Genomic DNA, 17,455 nt, shown 5'->3' with positions numbered 1-17,455 from the left:
TAAGTTATTGGTCATTGTGAAAACATCATATACAAACTAATATAGTTATGGCATCAATAAATGATATAATTTTAAGGGTGGTCAAATATGGCTTTTCTTCTGGACCTAATATTGTTGTGCTATACACCACATTTTAAATTACCTGAATGTAGAAAGAACCAGAGTATATGCTTTATTTATCAAAAATAATGGGTTCTTTATTTTTAACTCATACTTTCTGGTTTTCTTTTCTTTTTATATTTTACTTTTTTGAGATGCAGGGAATTTCTATGTTAACCAGGCTGATTTTGAGGTCTACTTCAGATGTCTGCCATCATGTCTGTCTTAGTCTGTTATTTACATAGCTACCAATGAAATTTCAACTTTGTCAAATGTTACATTTACGTAACCTATAGTATATATAAATACATGTAGTGTATATGTAACAGACATAAATATTTATATTAGCTGCTCAACCTTTGATGCTTTCTCATCCTAAATATTTTGATTGCCAACACTTTGTTGGGAGTTGGGTTCACGGGTCAGTAAACTCATGCTTAGCATATTTCAGAAGCATTAGTGTCAGTCTTCAACACTGCACAAGCAAAGCTAAATAAATAGTTGTTTTCTCAACTTATGTGTGTGGTTTGAAATTTATAACTGCTTTAACTTTGGGTTGATTCTTTTTGTTACTTTTCAGAGGTTTTTCCAGAGCTACAATAATTTAAAGACAGCATCAAGAGATAAATAATTATGAATACCAAAGATTTTGTCGTCATTCCCTGGGGGAAACCCGGAAGTTCTGTGAAACTAAAATATAAGTAAGTACATACTTATTTTTAAAGTAAAATATTTGCTAAAGTTTCTATGTGTGGATGATCAAACATTTTTTTTTAAAAGAAGATAGGTAAAAGTTAAATTTCATAAAGTCTTACTTCTACTATTTTACCCTGTTGTGTTTTAATCTATAATAAATCCATTTTAATAACATACTGGTTTTCAAATTAAAGGTCTTTCATAGTTTTGATATTAGTACTAAAATATTTAACAATAATTGAAATGTGAAGTTATAAATAACAGATTTATTAATGAGTGAAATACTTTAAGAGAGTTTATATTTGCTAACTTCTTTAGGGTTAAGAATTTCAAATGAAATTAGGACTAAAGGATCAATTAGTGTCAGAGATCTTTGAACATGGACACTATGTTGAAGATCACAACTCCAAGAATGAGAGGAACATCCTAAACAAACTTGGAGATTCATCAAGGCAATGCTAAGTACTTCTGGGTGTCATGGACATCAATTATGAATATCCTTAATATTTTGCGACTTTTCGTGGGTATTAAAGGCACATGCTCACAGTTTCCCTCAGGAACTACCTAGTGTCACTGGAAGTCTTCTCAAGTACTAAGCCAGAATGTGCTGGAGAAATGCTGCCCATTTAAAAATTTGGTTTCTGAGTTTCCTAGTTCAGACCAATGGTTTTGCCATTATGTGGTGTCTTCAGAGCTTTTCAAAAGTCATACTTTCTTCCCTACTAAATCACTGGGTATAAAAAAACATTGAAGAAATTGGAAAATGGCATGCAAACACATGGTGCTACCATATTTAAATGTATTGTTATTTTGGTGATTATGGAAGCCATTAACTTTTTAGTGCCACTGTTTTGAGTTTTAGAAAAAGGAAGGAAAGTTCATTACTTTAGTGCAGTGATGAGTCTTCTCTGTATCTCTACCTGCAAACTATTCAGTTAGCAAATGCCTATCATTCATATACCTACTCTGAGAGCAAGTGGTGACTACAAAGGGAGGTAACCATAATTCTCTTCAACTAGCTTGCTATGGATATAATGATGTACAATTACAGGTCCAGTGTAGTGTGATATATGGTCTGACATATAAGCCCAGGGGCCTGGTGTAACATAATCTGTATAAGCACCGGAGAGCAGATACCCAAGTTCTGTAGGAGGGATAGAGTTACTTTGGTAGCTGTTAGATGAAGCTTTAGTTGAGGTGCATAAATCATAAACTATTGTGTTTGTTTTTTAAGACTTAGCCAACTTGGGACAAACCTAAATAATAAGGGTATACCATGGTAAAATTGACACCTACCTTCAAAATTAATAAGGCACTGCTTTTGCCCTATGTCTCAAAGACCTGTATGTGATCCATAAACTCACAAGAGCAAGGAGGAGGAGACACACTATTATTATGGCACTGGGGCTCTTTATTCATGTTTTCTTGTTTTAAGCATCCATCCTGTGTCACCCTTATTTATGATCTTTGTATTGTCTGACACTCTGAGATGATGGCTCACCCCCAACATCCATGACATTTCAGACTTGTTTCTCTCTTTTGTCATTGCTGTGTTCACATGGTCTCCCCAGGGTTGGCCATGGTGTCCTGCCCTTCTAACCCACTACTCTTCGTGAAAAACTCTAATTTTTGTGACACTTGTAAAACCAAGTACAAACCATGCCAATTTTTCAGAAACAGTCCTTTTATTTTCAGCTTTGCCTTGTTCATCAACTATAGTTGGGACTTTGGAAATACTGTATCTTCTACAAAAATTTAATGACACTCACATTTGTTCTTTTCAAGGCTTCCTTTGGAAACAGTAGGTAAAGTTCTGTAAGATTTGGAACATTGAGTATAGTATCACCAGTGACTAATTTTGAATCTTAGCCCTGTTCTAGTTAGGAAGTCACAATGGTGTAATCCCAGTTTGTCTAGTCACTAGTCTGAGATTATTTTAGATTTCTCCTTTGTGCCTTTGTGTCATCTACTACCTGTCAGTCTACAAGGTCACTTGATTCTATTATCTTATTCTTACCAGATGCTCTCATTTTTTTCCAGATTGTCTCTCCTCATATTAGCATAGTCACTACAATTTGTGTTACTGGTGATATTGTTTAGTTGTCTGTTTGGTTTCCAAGCCTTTCTACTTCTAATTTGAGTTTTTATGGTCCAACAGAGTGATCTTTATAAACACAACTCTGATCAAGTGCTTTGTAATCCTGATGTGATCCTCACTGTTCACAGAAAACAACACTCAATTCCTTATCATACTCTTGGAATTCTTTGTGATCAGGCCAACAGCAACCCAATAGGCCCATTTCCTGTTGTCTTCCCATTTTTCACTTAGTGAGTTGCAGAAAGAACTTTCAGCTCCTAGGCTCACATGCTGTCTTCTCTTTCCTCTGTGCATACTTTTTTCCTTCCTGGAACACGATGTCTACCACCTCCCTTTGACTGACCAAATTCTTTAAACCTATATGTCTTCGCTCAAATTTTGTTTATTTCAAGAAATGTCTTTAGTGTGATGACATGGTATTTCCTCTGACTGTAGAACCGGGAAGTCCAACAGTTTCTTCCCTCAGTAACAGTACAGTCACACCAAACCTAAGTGAATTTCCTGCCACTCTGTATCCTTTCTGAATTGTGTCTTGCTTCCTGTCACTCCTCAGAGTTTTGTGTGTAGTAGCGTGAGCCACATCTTTTGGTTGTAACTACAGTTGCTGGTTTCTCAGTCTGTAGTTAAGTCATCTCATCTGGACCCTTTGATAGCCTTTGCCTGTCACTTTGAGATATTGCTGTAGATTGTTTCCACTTGAAGATAAAAGCTTGGTGCATCTGCTCTTTAGTGAAGGCTTGTCTACCTCTGTACATCAATCTTCTTTCTTATCTCCATGATTCTGTAGTTTGGATCAGACCATAATATTCACAATTATGAAGGAAAAGCTTTAATTTCATAATAGATAATGAAATCTAGAAGTTTGGGTTGGGCTTCTAGTTGTAGAATAGTCAGGAACTAAGACTAACAGGGAATGGATCTTCAGGTACTATAAAGAAAATCATTTAAGGTTGTGGGGATGGCTCAGTTAGTGCAAGCATGACGGTCTGAGCTCAGTCCTGAAAAGCCATATAACAAAAGCTGGGTGCAGAGTTACATGCTTATAATTCCAGTGCTAGGCAAACAGAGACAGGCAGAGCCCTGGGGTTCTTGGGCTAGCTAGTGGGTCTTACTCAGTGAGGTATAGGTCTCTGAGAGATTATGTTTCAAAAAAAATGAAGAAAGAAAAAAGAGAAGAAAAGAAGGAATGAAGGAAGAAAGGAAGGAAAGAAGGAAGGGATGAAGGAAGGTTTAAAGTTGCTAGTTCAAAATAATGAGTTTCTATAGGAAGAAAATACTTGTTTTAGGCTTAGGATATAAAATTGCTCAGAGGTAATGTGCTCACCTAGCAGATACAAAACTTCATGTTTAATCGCCATCCTTGCGTTGTGAATGAGTACATTATTTAAATGGAGAATAATAGCAGTTTTAGTTACAATGTTATGATATATGTTAACAACAAAATGAGTAAAAACACTGAAACTTTCTTCTATTTGCCATAGATATTTGTGTGCATATATAAATGGCTCCTATTTAAGCCAATAATGCTTTTAAGCTTTTTTGATTTGAAGAGACACATCGCTTAAAGAGAATATTAATAGCAGCAAATACTGACTTTTAAAAATAGACTCCAAAAAGTGCATAGGCAGCAGATGAACCATGCTATCATTTAAGCCTTACTAATAATTGCAATTTAAGAGCAGACACTTCTATAAAATTTGCTTGCTTTGAGGTTTGTTTGTTTGCTCTAAATGACTATTCAAATCTTGGATCTTTAGAGGTGTGCAGGAACTGCAAATGGAGAAAATTCAGCTAGAACTGGAGAACCAAAAGATGGAAAAGAAACTACGAGAATTCCAGTCCACATGGAACAAGGGAAAGGAAGAACTTACGTGAGTGAGCGCGTCAGAGAGCTTGAGAAGAGTAAAGACAGCATTCCTAATATTATGCCGATTTAAACGGGATGTTAATTTTACTGGATTATAGAAAAAAACTGTTCTGTATAACTTTTATTGTTCTAGTGAAAACATTTGGTGGATTGATGACCCTTAACACTTTTTGAGGAATATGGAATATCGAAATCCTTTACTTTTTTTTTTTTTTTATCTTTTTCTGTCACTTACATGTAGCAGAGTAGTATAAAAATAGCCAGGGCTTCTGTCTCCTCTCCAGTTTCTAGCTGTTTTCCTCTTAGGTTGTAGTCCCCAGTGACTTAAGGACTGGAATGTACAGGAAATCAATGCAAACTTGACTCTTTGCTATGAAACAATTGCAACCAAGGCTGATGTTTAGGGCATTGTTGCATAGCACAACTCTCAAAGAACGACTGTGTCCATGTACTACATCAGAGTTATTTAAACCTGTAGGTATATGTAAAATAGCTTCAGGAAACAATAGTTGAATTTGTTTTATTTTATCGATGAAATCTCCTATTATTAGGCTTGCATATTTTCCCGTGCAAGTCTCATTTTCTAATAACCCTAACAAGTAAAGCTGATATGTGAAAAGAAACTGACAGTTACATGATTTAAAAAAATCTTTTTTTCTTTAGGTCTAGGATCACAACCAATCCATTTCTTAGATCCAATTAATGAATAAAATTATTTTTTCCACAAATATCTAATCTTTGTACAAGTTTTTGTGGGAATATATGGGTGCGCTTAGTGTTTTCATGTATGAGTTAGCATATAAGTTATTTTACTTATAGATCTCCCACAAAGCATGAAACAATGCATTCCATATATTTTCTTATATTAAATGTGCAATGATCTTTGTGTGTTAAATTCAGTTCTGTTTGGTCTTCAAAGCGATAACCATCCAATATCCAATAACCATCATTAACCATTGATATGTAATCAAATATATCTATTATAATCTCAGTAATATTTAATTTTAGAGTTTGATTCTTTAAGAAATTTGTGTTACATTTTAAAATAATTTTTCTAATTTTCTATTGGACATTATGTTTATTTACCTTTCAAATGTTTCCACTTTCCAGTTCCCTCTCAGGAAATCCCCTGTCCCATTCTTGCTCCCACTGCTTCTATGAGGGTGTTTGCTCACTAACATACCCACTCCTGCCTTGGCATTCCCTACACTGGGTCACCCAGCTTTCCCAGAACCAAAGGCCTCTCCTCCCATTGATGTCTGACAAGGCCATCCTCTGCTACGAATGCAATGGAGCCATGGATCCCTCCATATGTACTTTTTGGTTGGTGGTTTAGTCCCTGGGAGCTCTGGAGGTTCTGATTGGTTGATATTGTTGTCCCTTCTATGGGTTACAAACCCCTTCAGCTCCTTCAGTCCTTTCTCTAACTCCTTCATTAGAGACCCCATGCTCAGTCCAATGGTTGGCTATGAGCAGGCTCTAGCAGAGCCTCTCAGGAGACAGCCATATCAGGCTCTTGTCACTAAGCACTTCTTGAAATCCACAATAACATCTGGGTTTGGTGTCTGTATATGGGGTGGATCACCAATTAGGGCAGTCTCTGGATGGCCTTTCCTTCAGTCTCTGCTCCATATTTTGTCCCTGTATTTCTTCCCATGAGTATTTTGTTCCTTCTTCTAAGAAGGACTGAAGCATTCACACTTTGGTCTTTCTTCGTCTTGAGCTTCACGTGGTCTGTCAATTGTATCTTGGGTATTCCGAGCGTTTAGGCTAATACCTACTTATCAAGTGGTTTCTTTGTTGACTGAGTTACCTCACTCACGATGATATTTTCTAATTCCATCTATTTGCCTAATAATTTCATGAAGTTATTGTTTTTCATAGATGAGTAGTACTCCATTGTGTAAATGTACCACATTTTCTGTATCCATTCCTCTGCTGAAAGGAATCTGGGTTGTTTCCAGCTTCTGGCTCTTATAAATAAGGTTGCTATGAACATAGTGGAGCATGTGTCCTTATTATTTCTTGAAGCATCTTTTGGGCATATGCCCAGGAGTGGCATAGCTGGGTCCTTAGGTATTACTATGTCCAATTTTCTTAGAAAACACGTGACTGATTTCCACAGTAGTTGTACCAGCTTGCAATCCCACCAACAATGGAGGAGTGTGTCTTTTTCTCCACATCCTTGCCAGCATCTACTCTTTTTGATCTTAGCCATTCTAATTGGTGTGAGGTAGAATTTCAGGATTGTTTTGATTTGCATTTCCCTGATGAATAAAAAATGTTAAACATTTTTTAGGTGCTTCTCAGCTGTTTAGTACTCCTCAGTTGAGAATTCTTTGTCCAAGTCTGTATCCCATTTTTTAACAGGGTTATTTGGTTCTCTGGAGTCTAATTTCTGAGTTCGTCGAATATATTGCATGACATTTATGTAATATTCCTTAGTAAGTGGAGCTTGATTTAATCAAGACATTTCAGATGACTTTTGTTTTAATAATAATGATCAGTAACCATTTCTTTCCAGTTCAGTTATGGCATTTTTCTTTTACTTTACTTTTTTCTGTGAATGTTGCTTATATGTATGTATGAGCAGATGCAAAAGTGTGTGTGTGTGTGTGTGTGTGTGTGTGTCTGTGTGTCTGTGTGTCTGTGTGTCTGTGTGTCTCTATGTTCGATCATGTGGAAAAGTCCTGGGCATCAGTTCTCAGGGGTGGATCGCTTGTTCTTTTTGAGGCAGGATCTTTCACTGGCCTTGACTTCATCAAGCATCCAGAGAATGCCAGAGGTGCATGTCTCCAACTCCCTAACATTGGAACTACAACTGTGTACCACCATGCCTGACTTTTTTCCTTTTTCTTTTCTTTTTCATATCTGGTCTCTCTGTCCCTCTGTTTCTTCCTTCCTTCCTTCCTTCCTTCCTTCCTTCCTTCCTTCCTTCCTTCCTCCATCCCTCCCTCTGTCCCTCCCTCCCTCCCTTCCTCCATTCTTCTCTCCCTCACTCTCTTCCTTCCTCCCTTTTTCTCTTTCTCCCCACTTCAAGAATTATGTGGATCACAATCAAACCTTTATGAAATTAACAGTGTGACTGACTGCTGACCTACCTACCTTAAGATTTCTAATTTGGCCTTCATATGGATGGCCATTTTCATGTGAATATTGAAGTCTCTTGAGTCAGCACCCCAGATTGTATTTTCTTTAGCTGTGGATCCTCAACTGGATGGGGTTTTAAAACATTCTTTAACTTGAATGAAATTTCAGAGTAGTAACATTCTCTCCTAAGGTCTTAGAGACAGTCTCAAAGACAAAGTGAAGACTTGCCACAAATTGACCAGGAAAAGTGAGGTCCATGGTTCCAATTTGGGGTTTACTATTCATTATCTGTATGATATTGGGCAGGTTGTCCAGTGAAATTTGATTCTTTTTTTTTTTGTACCTGAAACAGCGATGTGTGTGTGTGTGTGTGTGTGTGTGTGTGTGTGTGTATGTGTACAAATCCCAATTTTAAACCTGTAAAATTACAACTTGCCTTCTTTGTAATCTGTGTTATTTTCTATGTGGGAACTTGTTAGATGCTTTTCAAGATCTGGCATATCTGCTGTACATTTGAGTATACCAATTTGGTCCCCCCCCCCTTTTATTTGTGTATACCTTAGTTTTAAAAATTTCACCATAGGATGATGTGTAAATTTTTTCTATAAACTGATAAAAGTCAGCCATTGTAAATGCCAGGCAATGGAATTCCTCAACTGTATTTGCACATTTTGCTATGAGTCATCACTCCACATGCCACCGATACATAAGAAGAGATATAAAGGTGTCTCTGGAGATAAAGCAGAGTGTGGTTAATATCTTATTTCCAGGTTGCAGAGGTTTAGCATGCTAACACTTGAATTTATATTTCCTAAAAGGGGGAATGTTTTCCATAATTACATTTTGCTTTCTGTCTGTTGAAGGACAAGTGGATATCACTGGAAATCTGGAAATGTGAGCAAATTGCGTAACCTGTCAAGGATGACGTCACAAAGTAAAGGGAATCCCACCAAGGTAAGAAAGATGACATTTGCCAAACAGAAGGGCATGGAATATGTTTTCAGGCTTTCGTAGTCTCCCATGCCCAGGGATCCACTCCTCGTTCTTTAGTGACCTCATTTCAGGCTCCCTGTCCTTGGCTTACTATGAGGCGTTAATTACTCAGATATCCTTTGTCTTTCATACAGAAAGAAATTTATATACATAAAATATTTCAGAAGGTTTTTAAAAATTACTTTGAGGAGAAATTTTGTGTTATGCCTTTCTCTAAATTTCACACACAGCATTTCATTCATTTGCAGATTAAAGGATATAAAATACAATGGCATTGTTCTATATTACCAAGAATACTAATATTATATGATATAACAGATTGTAGGCTTCTGTCCTGACTTCATGTTATTTCTTATTTCCTTAATGTTGCTGTATTCCTCTTGAATAATAATAATTTATACACTCTTGGTCTCATGAATAAAGATGATCAAGGAAATATTTGCATGGCACTTCCGAAGCTACAGGTTTACTTTATCTCTGTTGTGCATTGTAAAATGTTACATTTATGATTGCAGGCAGGGAGGTGTCTTTATATAAGGAAAACTTTTTCTCTGGGCTTCTTTGGTACAGGATTCGTGACTTCGTGAATTTTAACTTGCACAGCATTTTATTTTTATATACCTATCATTAAACTTTCATTGGGTCATTTGGCACCTACAAATATCTTACTCGGCACTTCTGTACTTTTTGGCTTCTGAAAAAGCATTTCATTATACAATGCCATCCCTTTTGTGAGGGAGGCTTCTTTCATTTTGGGGTTAAAAATTTATAAGCCACTTTTAACTGGTCATTATCTTCCCACAGTACTGTCCTGTGTTGCATTTCAGATATTTTACTATAAATATGTTTTTAAAATGTGCTGTGAGCAGTTATAGTAGCTCATACTTGTCTTCCCATCACTCAAGAATTTGAAGCAGGGGGTCTGGCTTGAGCTTGAGGCCAGCCTTGGTTATGGTCTGAGACCCTGAGTCAAAAAGAAAAGAATGAAGCATAACAAAACAAAACTGAAGAGAACAGAAAAACTCCTAGTTTTGATTTCCAAACATATCTTCATGGACCTGTGTGCAATGGCCTTTGAAAAGCCCTGTTTTGAACTTTGAGTGGTTTAAGCCATGTTTTTAAGGAAGTCCTCATCTACCATAGTAAAAGCAAGGTACATCAAATATTTTTAGTAAGAATCAATATAAAACATTTGTAATAAATATTTTTGTATATGAATAGTGTATACATGCAAAATAATAGTTTGGCTAATGAATTTATATAGGGAAATATTTTAAGAATAAATAAAAATCTTTGTTTCCACAAACATCCTAATTACAAAAGAGGGCAAAAGTGGGAAGTGTGGGAGGTAGCTATCATAGAATTAGAGGCTGTGAAAGATGTAGAAGTTTCTGATCCTAGTCTTAGGTACGTGATGCATTTCAATTGATGAATAGGGTTCTCTTGCCCTGCAGAACTTGACCAGTAGGACTGAAATGATAAAAGAATGGTTTACAATGGTTTTTCTTGGCTATACACAGTTTTGACCATGAAATGCAGCAGAAATTAATAGACTTTGAACATGGACTTACTACGTATATACTTCTATTTATTTATGTTCATACCAATTTACAGCACATATGTTATAATATTAATTGTGGAATAAATAGAAGTAGAAATAGGTCTTTCTCTTCTACTTCCCAGTCACTTTGTGAGATGTCGGTATTATATGTGCCTGATGCTCTAGAGATCAGTGGGCCCAGAGGTGTAGAGGGTTACAGAGGCCCAGAGGTAATAGAAGGTTAGAAAAAGACCATAGATCTCATATGAAAGAAATCTGAATTGAAATGGAGATGGGAGAAGTGTAAAGAAAAATATTGCATCAAAATACAGTGAAAAAAGAATTAAGTAAAACATACAGGAGATTTACAGGATGTTTAGCGTAAGAGTAAGCCTGAAGGAAGAAGGAAGGAAAGTCTGTGGTATAAATTTAGGATTTTGTGTTCACTCACCTGTAAAGCTGAGTAAACATATCCCTACAAATTTATATAAGCGAGAGAGTTATGAAGACTTAAACCCAAGTCTGTGTGCAGTGTATGGTAACCCTCAAATTTAATATTTATTCAGTATATTAATCTGACTGTGGACTTCTCTTTGTTGAATTTTTACTGCAGCAGCCACCTCTATCTCTCACAAGATTCAGTTTATAATTGTGGCTTCACAGATGAAGTAATTTCCCATCAGAGAAGTAAACTGATTTGCTCAACGTCAAGCATCAGGTTGTTAGCCTTATTCTAAAATAATCTCCCAGTTTTCATCCAGTGAAGAGAGCCTGGATATAACAAAAGGGCAGGAATGGAGTCAAAGTCTTAGGATGTCATAAAAGCTTAAAGGGAGGGAGAGTTAGAACACATGGACATGCTAATGACATCCAAAGGGCTGTGTTATAACGAAACTTCAGTTCAGAGTCTGAGTTCTCAATGAGGCAATTTTGCTTCCCTGGAGACCTTTGGCAATGTCTGAAGTTTTTTTTTTTTTTTTTTTTTTTTGGTTGTTTTTGTTTTTGTTTTGTTTTGTTTTCCACTTTGACCATTAAGAGAGGTTTTCTACTTGTTCTGATGAAGTTGTATAATAGGGCAGGACCAGGAACAAAGCTGCTTCTGATCTTGCTACAACGCACTGCAGAGCCCCTTGGTGTCAACTGTGCTGATGGTGAGAAGCTCTCTATTGGCTTTATAAATTAAAATTCTCACTCATTTAGTCATTGTTGCACTCTTACACAACTCAACTCCTTTGAATTTCTGCTATGTGTTCATAAGACATTTGTAACATTTAGAGTTCTAAGCAAGGTAAGGGATGCTATACAGGAACCCACTTTGAATTGTTACAATGAATATTTTTGGAAAAGGAAAATATTAAAATATTGATCTGATAATGGCTAACTAATTGAACAATTAGTTTAACAAAAAATATTAAACTAATTGTTCAATTAGTTAGCCATTATCAGTTCAATGCAACAATATATTCCAAGTAGTGAAGACAAGAGCAAGAACACAGGAAGGTTCAATAGACTCAAGGGCAGAGTTAAGTTCTTTTGACTAAGTTGGTGGAGTGTCATCAGTTTATTGGCTGAGGAGTGGGATTGTGAGCAGGTCAGAAATTGAAGATGCAGATGACAGAATATGCCAGAGGTTGGGGCTGACATGTTTGAGAAGGTGGTTCATTAAAGACACCTTCACTGGGGAAGAGAGAATGCATTCCCCCTGGCAAGCAAAACAGAAGAAAATATAAAACAGGTGGAAGTAAACACAAATACTATAGCTTGGATCTGACAGGTGATACAGGCTTTCAACATCCTCACAGAGCAAAGGTGACAGCACTTGCTGTCAAGGGTGAAGCACAGGAAACAGGATGACAGAATTCTTGAGAGCAGAGGTTTGGAGTAGCAGCTATGGGCATCATGGCTGGGGTTGAGCAGCAAAGAATTGAACGGATGGCTGAGAAGGCCTATGTACCCTTGGGGGGGGGGTCATTCAGCATGGGTTTCCAGGAAACCCCCTAGCATTATTTCATCATAATAATAAGCAGAAAGGGAGAGCTGAGAGTCAAAGGAACAACGATCATGCTTGACACTGAGAACATCTGTGTTTGGGATTTTGAAGGCATGGACATTTAGAATGATGTCTAGCTGCAAGATTTGATTACAATGGTGGGGCAGCTAGAGGAACTTAGGGGCTGGAGTATTAGAGGATCTTCAGGGCTGGATGTCAGGTAAGGGGGGGCACTGAGGTATTTAGAGTTATTAATGATAAATGGATAGAGAGAAATACTGAGTAGATTTCTGATATTTAGTGGAGGAGGAACCTCGTGTACATTGACAACATAGAGAGAGCAGAGATCTTCGGTGGATGTGAATTGTTGAATGATGACACTGTAACAGTGCCCTGAGTAAAGAGTGCAGATCCTCCCCACCCCACCGCACTGCAGAGAGTGAAAGGGAGGAAATCAGGAACTAGTTGGCTTGGGAAAGTGGCTGATGGGAGAGTGCCTACTTAGCATGCAGGTAGCTCAGAGCTTCATTCCCAGCATCTCATAAATAGCCTGATGCCACTCATCCCATGTGAAATGGAGCATGTAGATCAGAAGGTCAGGGCAATCCTCAGCTACATAGTGAATTGGAGATCAGCCTGCCAAAAACAAAAGCAAGAACGAAACCCTCAACAAGGAACGAGTTTCTGTCGATTTATTTCGTGAGAAGCTGTGACCATCAAAGTGACCTTCACTTAATGTGAACTTCATGGTGAAACATTTTTAGGAGAGATATCAAGCACAAATAATTAAGTGAATTTTCACATAGGGTTGTATGGAACAGTAAGGGGGTTGCATATACAGATAGTAAGCAGAGATGACAAGTTTTCAGGAGGTGGGTTGAGCATAAATATCACTGAAAAGGTGCCTCCCGAGGGCAATTTGGATACATAAAAGCACTGGTGCCAGGTTGCAGGTATTTGTGATGCCTGCAGACCACAGACTATAGCTTAGTCTAACCCAATTGCTTAGTTGTTATGGATGGCAGAGCCAGTTAAACTGCGCTGGCTTTGGGAAGCTCTTGTTCAATGCCTTCTGGCGCAGCAATAAGTCCATTAAATTCTAGTTTCAGATATTCAGAAGCATGTAAACATGCATGTGAGCATCCGTATCCATCTAGTAATGCTACTTTATCACTCAATTATTTTTTCAAGCATAAAAATCAGATTTAATGACAAAATTCAATTAGACTGAAACTAGGAGTTTGTAGCTTATTCACTCAAATATTTTTTATGTAATTAGGATAATTTGAAGTAAATATGAATACATTTATAAAACAGACAAATATTACTCATAGTAATAAAATAAATTATAAAATTTCCCTAATAATTACTTTATTTCCTGACATAACTACTCTTCGTATGGAGCTCATAGCCAGGCTGATCTCATTGCAATTCAGTTGTATCATTAAGGTAATCATACTGGATAATTCGGTTATAAAAATTGAGGTTAAATTTATCTGTAACTTGTATAACACTGCCAACTTAAAAAAAAAGTGTGATTCATATAGAAGTTGATGATTTCAATTCTATTTTCCTTTCTGCTGTGTTTGGTAGAGAAAACATCTGAGCAGCTACTTCAAAGAATATGAACAATAAGTGCCTCATTGAAGCAAAACCACAGAGAATAATTAGGCCTAAATTTTCAAAGATGACTGCAGTTGGTGCAGCCATAGATATAGAGGCAGCCATTGTTCTCATATCTTCATGTACAAATTGGGCAATTGAGCATGCAAATTGCAAATTGAAAGCTGGGCATGAATCGGCAGTGTCTATGTAAATGCACACCGGCCTCTGTGTTCACTTGTGCACTTTACATTCTGGTTTTAATAAGACCCAGGCGAGAGTGCTCACTTATCAGGTTTCTTCTGCTGCCTACTATGTTAAAATCCAAAGGTTTTAAGGGATTGTTTATATTTAAATACCCAGTATTGGCATTTACTTCCTTGAGTATATTTAACTAATCACATAGACAATTTGGGGATCATAAATAATATGTATGACAAGTAAGGCCACAATGCTTAAATGTAGTTCTCTAAACTGTACAAGTTGGCTTCTGCAGTTATGTGAACAAAATGATTCAGTTGAAATTTAGTGTAGATTCAGTCTGTACAAATACCAGACTCTTGAGTTACAGAAGGAGGAAGGGAGCTCAAAACCTTTACAATATGAATGGTAATATTTTCTTAAAACCAATTCATGCTGACATATACTATTTTTTGTTATACTCAACCTATATAATTGCATTAAAATGGGCTTCTGAAACTTTATATAATAAGAAAAATATTCCTGGCATATTTTGAAAATTTTTATCTACAATCTGTGCATGGTGGCTCATGATTTTAATATCAGTTTATTTGGAAGGATCCTGAGTGAGAGGTTAACCTGGGCTACCTAGTGAGACCTTGTATCCAAAACAACAAAACCAAAAGTGATTTATATGTATTCTTTTTTAATGAAAATTTAAGTTACCATATGCTTTTGATTATCTTTTTAATTTTATATTATTTCAACTAATACATTTTATATATATGTAAGATGCACTCAAATGGTATAGATATCTAACATTCTGTTAACAAATACACTTTCCTTTGATAAGAGATTGTGTCGCTGAAAAATAACATCTGTATCCTTAATGCAGCTCTCTGCTGGAAAAGTGAAATTGAAGTTACTTAAGGAAGAGATTCAAGGTGAGCCTATTTCTGTATTATATGCTAAAGTTAAGGTTCTTCACATAGCATATGTATTCATATAGAGTCTTCACATAGACTTGCTAAAAACTGCAATAATTCATGTAGAATAAAGTTCCTCAGTTACCAGATGATGATATTTTAGTTTTCAAAATAAGGTTTTTTTCAATATTTTACAGCAAATGGTCATTTAGAATATCATTAAAACTAATAATTCTCTCCAAAAGCAAAAACTCTTCTTTATAAATTTCATGTAATCTTTAAACCAAGGAGCAATTTTAGCAGTATAAAATAAAAATTATGATGTCTTAGAATTTACAGTGATCTCAAAGCAAACACAATATTCTTCTCAAAGTTAAACATATTTATACATGAATATTAGCATAATTTGGTGGAATAAATTCTAGAACCCTATACGATTCAATACTTATACAAACATATTGAGTTGATCTCCATTGTCCAGTTGATGCAATTTAAGTTTACATGGAAATTTACTCACCAAGGCTGGGCATATCTGTGACAGATTACCTAGATTGAGCTAATTGACTTGGGAAGACGCACACCAAATATGGATGGCTCCATCCTATAGTCTGGGATCACAGACTGAAAAAGCGGACAAAGGCAGCGGCAGCAGCAGCAGCATCTTGTTCTCTCTACTTCCTGACTCTGAGCAGATCATGAGAAGTTGTTTTTCACCCTTCCAGCATGACTTCCCCACCACAACTGAGTCACCTAGAACAGAAAACCCAAACCAAAATGCTCCATTACTTAAACTACTTTAGGCAGGTGTGTTTAGTTGCAGAAACAAGGCAAGTAACTGAATATTACTAATGTATGCCATGGTCCGTTTAGAAGTTTTCTAAATGGACTTCACTTGTGTTTAGGAAAAGGAGAATTTATAAGAAATCTACCAAGAGTAATATTCTCTAGCTGCAAATGCAGCAGAAGATGGCCTAGTTGGCCATCACTGGGAAGAGAGGCCCCTTGGTATTGCAAACTTCATATACCCCAGTACAGGGGAATGCCAGGGCCAAGAAGCAGGAGGGGATGGCTAGGGGAGCAGGGCTGGAGGAGGGTATAGGGGACTTTCAGGATAGCATTTGAAATGTATATAAAGAAAATATCAAATAAAAAAATTAAAAACAATCTTAAAAAAAGAAAAAAAAAACAAAAACGAGTAATATTCTCAGTACCGTGTAGTGATGCATGGAGTCAATGAGGTCAACGCAAAGTAGAGAGACGTTGGATGCATTTTTCCCTTACTCATGACAGCCGGCAGGGGTTGTTACAGGTTCTACAATGAGCAAACACACTAGACTTGCCTGTATCTGGTTCTTACGCTGCTACTGCTAGAGTGCTGTGTGAGAATTTGGAGACGCTCATAGTTTCGTTACCCATAAGAAAGCAAACACCATACTGATGATCCTGATATCGTTCCCTCCTAGTTCCAGCAAAACAACTTAGTTACAAAATGGCACATTCTACTGGCAGTGAAAACCCTAAGACTAAACGGAAAGTTTGTGGACAGTGCGAGAACAAAGCTGCTCTCCTTGTAAGTACACTACAGTGCAAGAGGACTAGAACTCTCACAGCTCCTTAAGCAACCCTCTCCCTCCTGACCCCGCTAGCACAGCCCCTTGCTGCTCCTTTTTATTATTGTTTCTCCATGGGATAGCAGGTAAGTTTAACATCTCCATATAGTCACTAAACATCATCCTCTCACTCTCTCTTAATAGCACCATTTAAAATCATATCTGCCTTCTTTTTCTTCCTATATTTAAATTTTTAAAAACTTTGTTTACTTCCCAAACGCTGGCCCCCTCTCGGTGCCCCGTGACAGATTACGTCCCCCCACTCCCCCATCCCCTTCTTCTCTGGGAAGTTGACCCCTCAGGTACTCCCGCGTCCTGGAGCATCTCTGCAGGAATAGATACATCTTCTCCAATTGAGGCTGGACAAGGTAGTCCCTTTAGGGAATGGATACCGCAGTTAGGCTACAGATTTAAAGGAGAGAATCCATTCCAGTTGTTGGGGAACCACATGGAGACTGAGCTGCACATGTGCCAGGAGACAGGAGCCTAGCCTCACTGTCCTCTGAGAGTTTCCACCCAGAAGCTGACTGAAGCAGATCCAGATACAAACAGACAAACATTGCATAGAGGTCAGGGACCCTTATGGAAGATTTGGGGGAAGGATTGCTGACGGGATTGTAACACCACAGGAAGACCAACAGAGTCTGGACCCCTGGGAGCTTTCAGAGACTGTGCCACCAACACAGTAACATACACAAGCTCTTTCTTTTCATTCATGCTTAGCATATGTAACAATATCTCTAAAGTAAACACAATGTCCTGCC

The 17,455-nt window shown here is 37.2% G+C and overlaps 1 protein-coding gene across 7 annotated transcripts in view; it reads left to right on the top strand.

Moving 5' to 3' along the window:
• Zbbx (zinc finger, B-box domain containing) overlaps positions 1-17,455 on the top strand; it is a 127,156-nt gene that overhangs the window by 8,870 nt on the left and 100,831 nt on the right. For 4 of the 7 annotated variants that reach the window (XR_003954303.1, XM_006501258.1, XM_011240063.1 and 1 more), the window contains exons 2-6: positions 680-800; positions 4,651-4,764; positions 8,714-8,804; positions 15,051-15,099; positions 16,545-16,651. Coding sequence is in view for 6 of the 7 variants with exons in the window: in XM_006501258.1 (XP_006501321.1) it covers positions 733-800; positions 4,651-4,764; positions 8,714-8,804; positions 15,051-15,099; positions 16,545-16,651 (429 nt within the window). In the remaining variant the exon portion in view is untranslated. Of the gene's footprint in view, positions 1-679; positions 801-4,650; positions 4,765-8,713; positions 8,805-12,408; positions 12,594-15,050; positions 15,100-16,544; positions 16,652-17,455 lie in introns of those variants that run through there. The other 3 variants (NM_001310529.1, XM_030252530.1, NM_172515.3) reach the window with 1 other exon arrangement.

The sequence above is a fragment of the Mus musculus genome, chromosome 3 (genome assembly GCF_000001635.26).
Source record: "Mus musculus strain C57BL/6J chromosome 3, GRCm38.p6 C57BL/6J".
Taxonomy (NCBI): Eukaryota; Metazoa; Chordata; class Mammalia; order Rodentia; family Muridae; genus Mus; species Mus musculus.
This window is presented reverse-complemented; position numbering and strand designations above follow the sequence as displayed.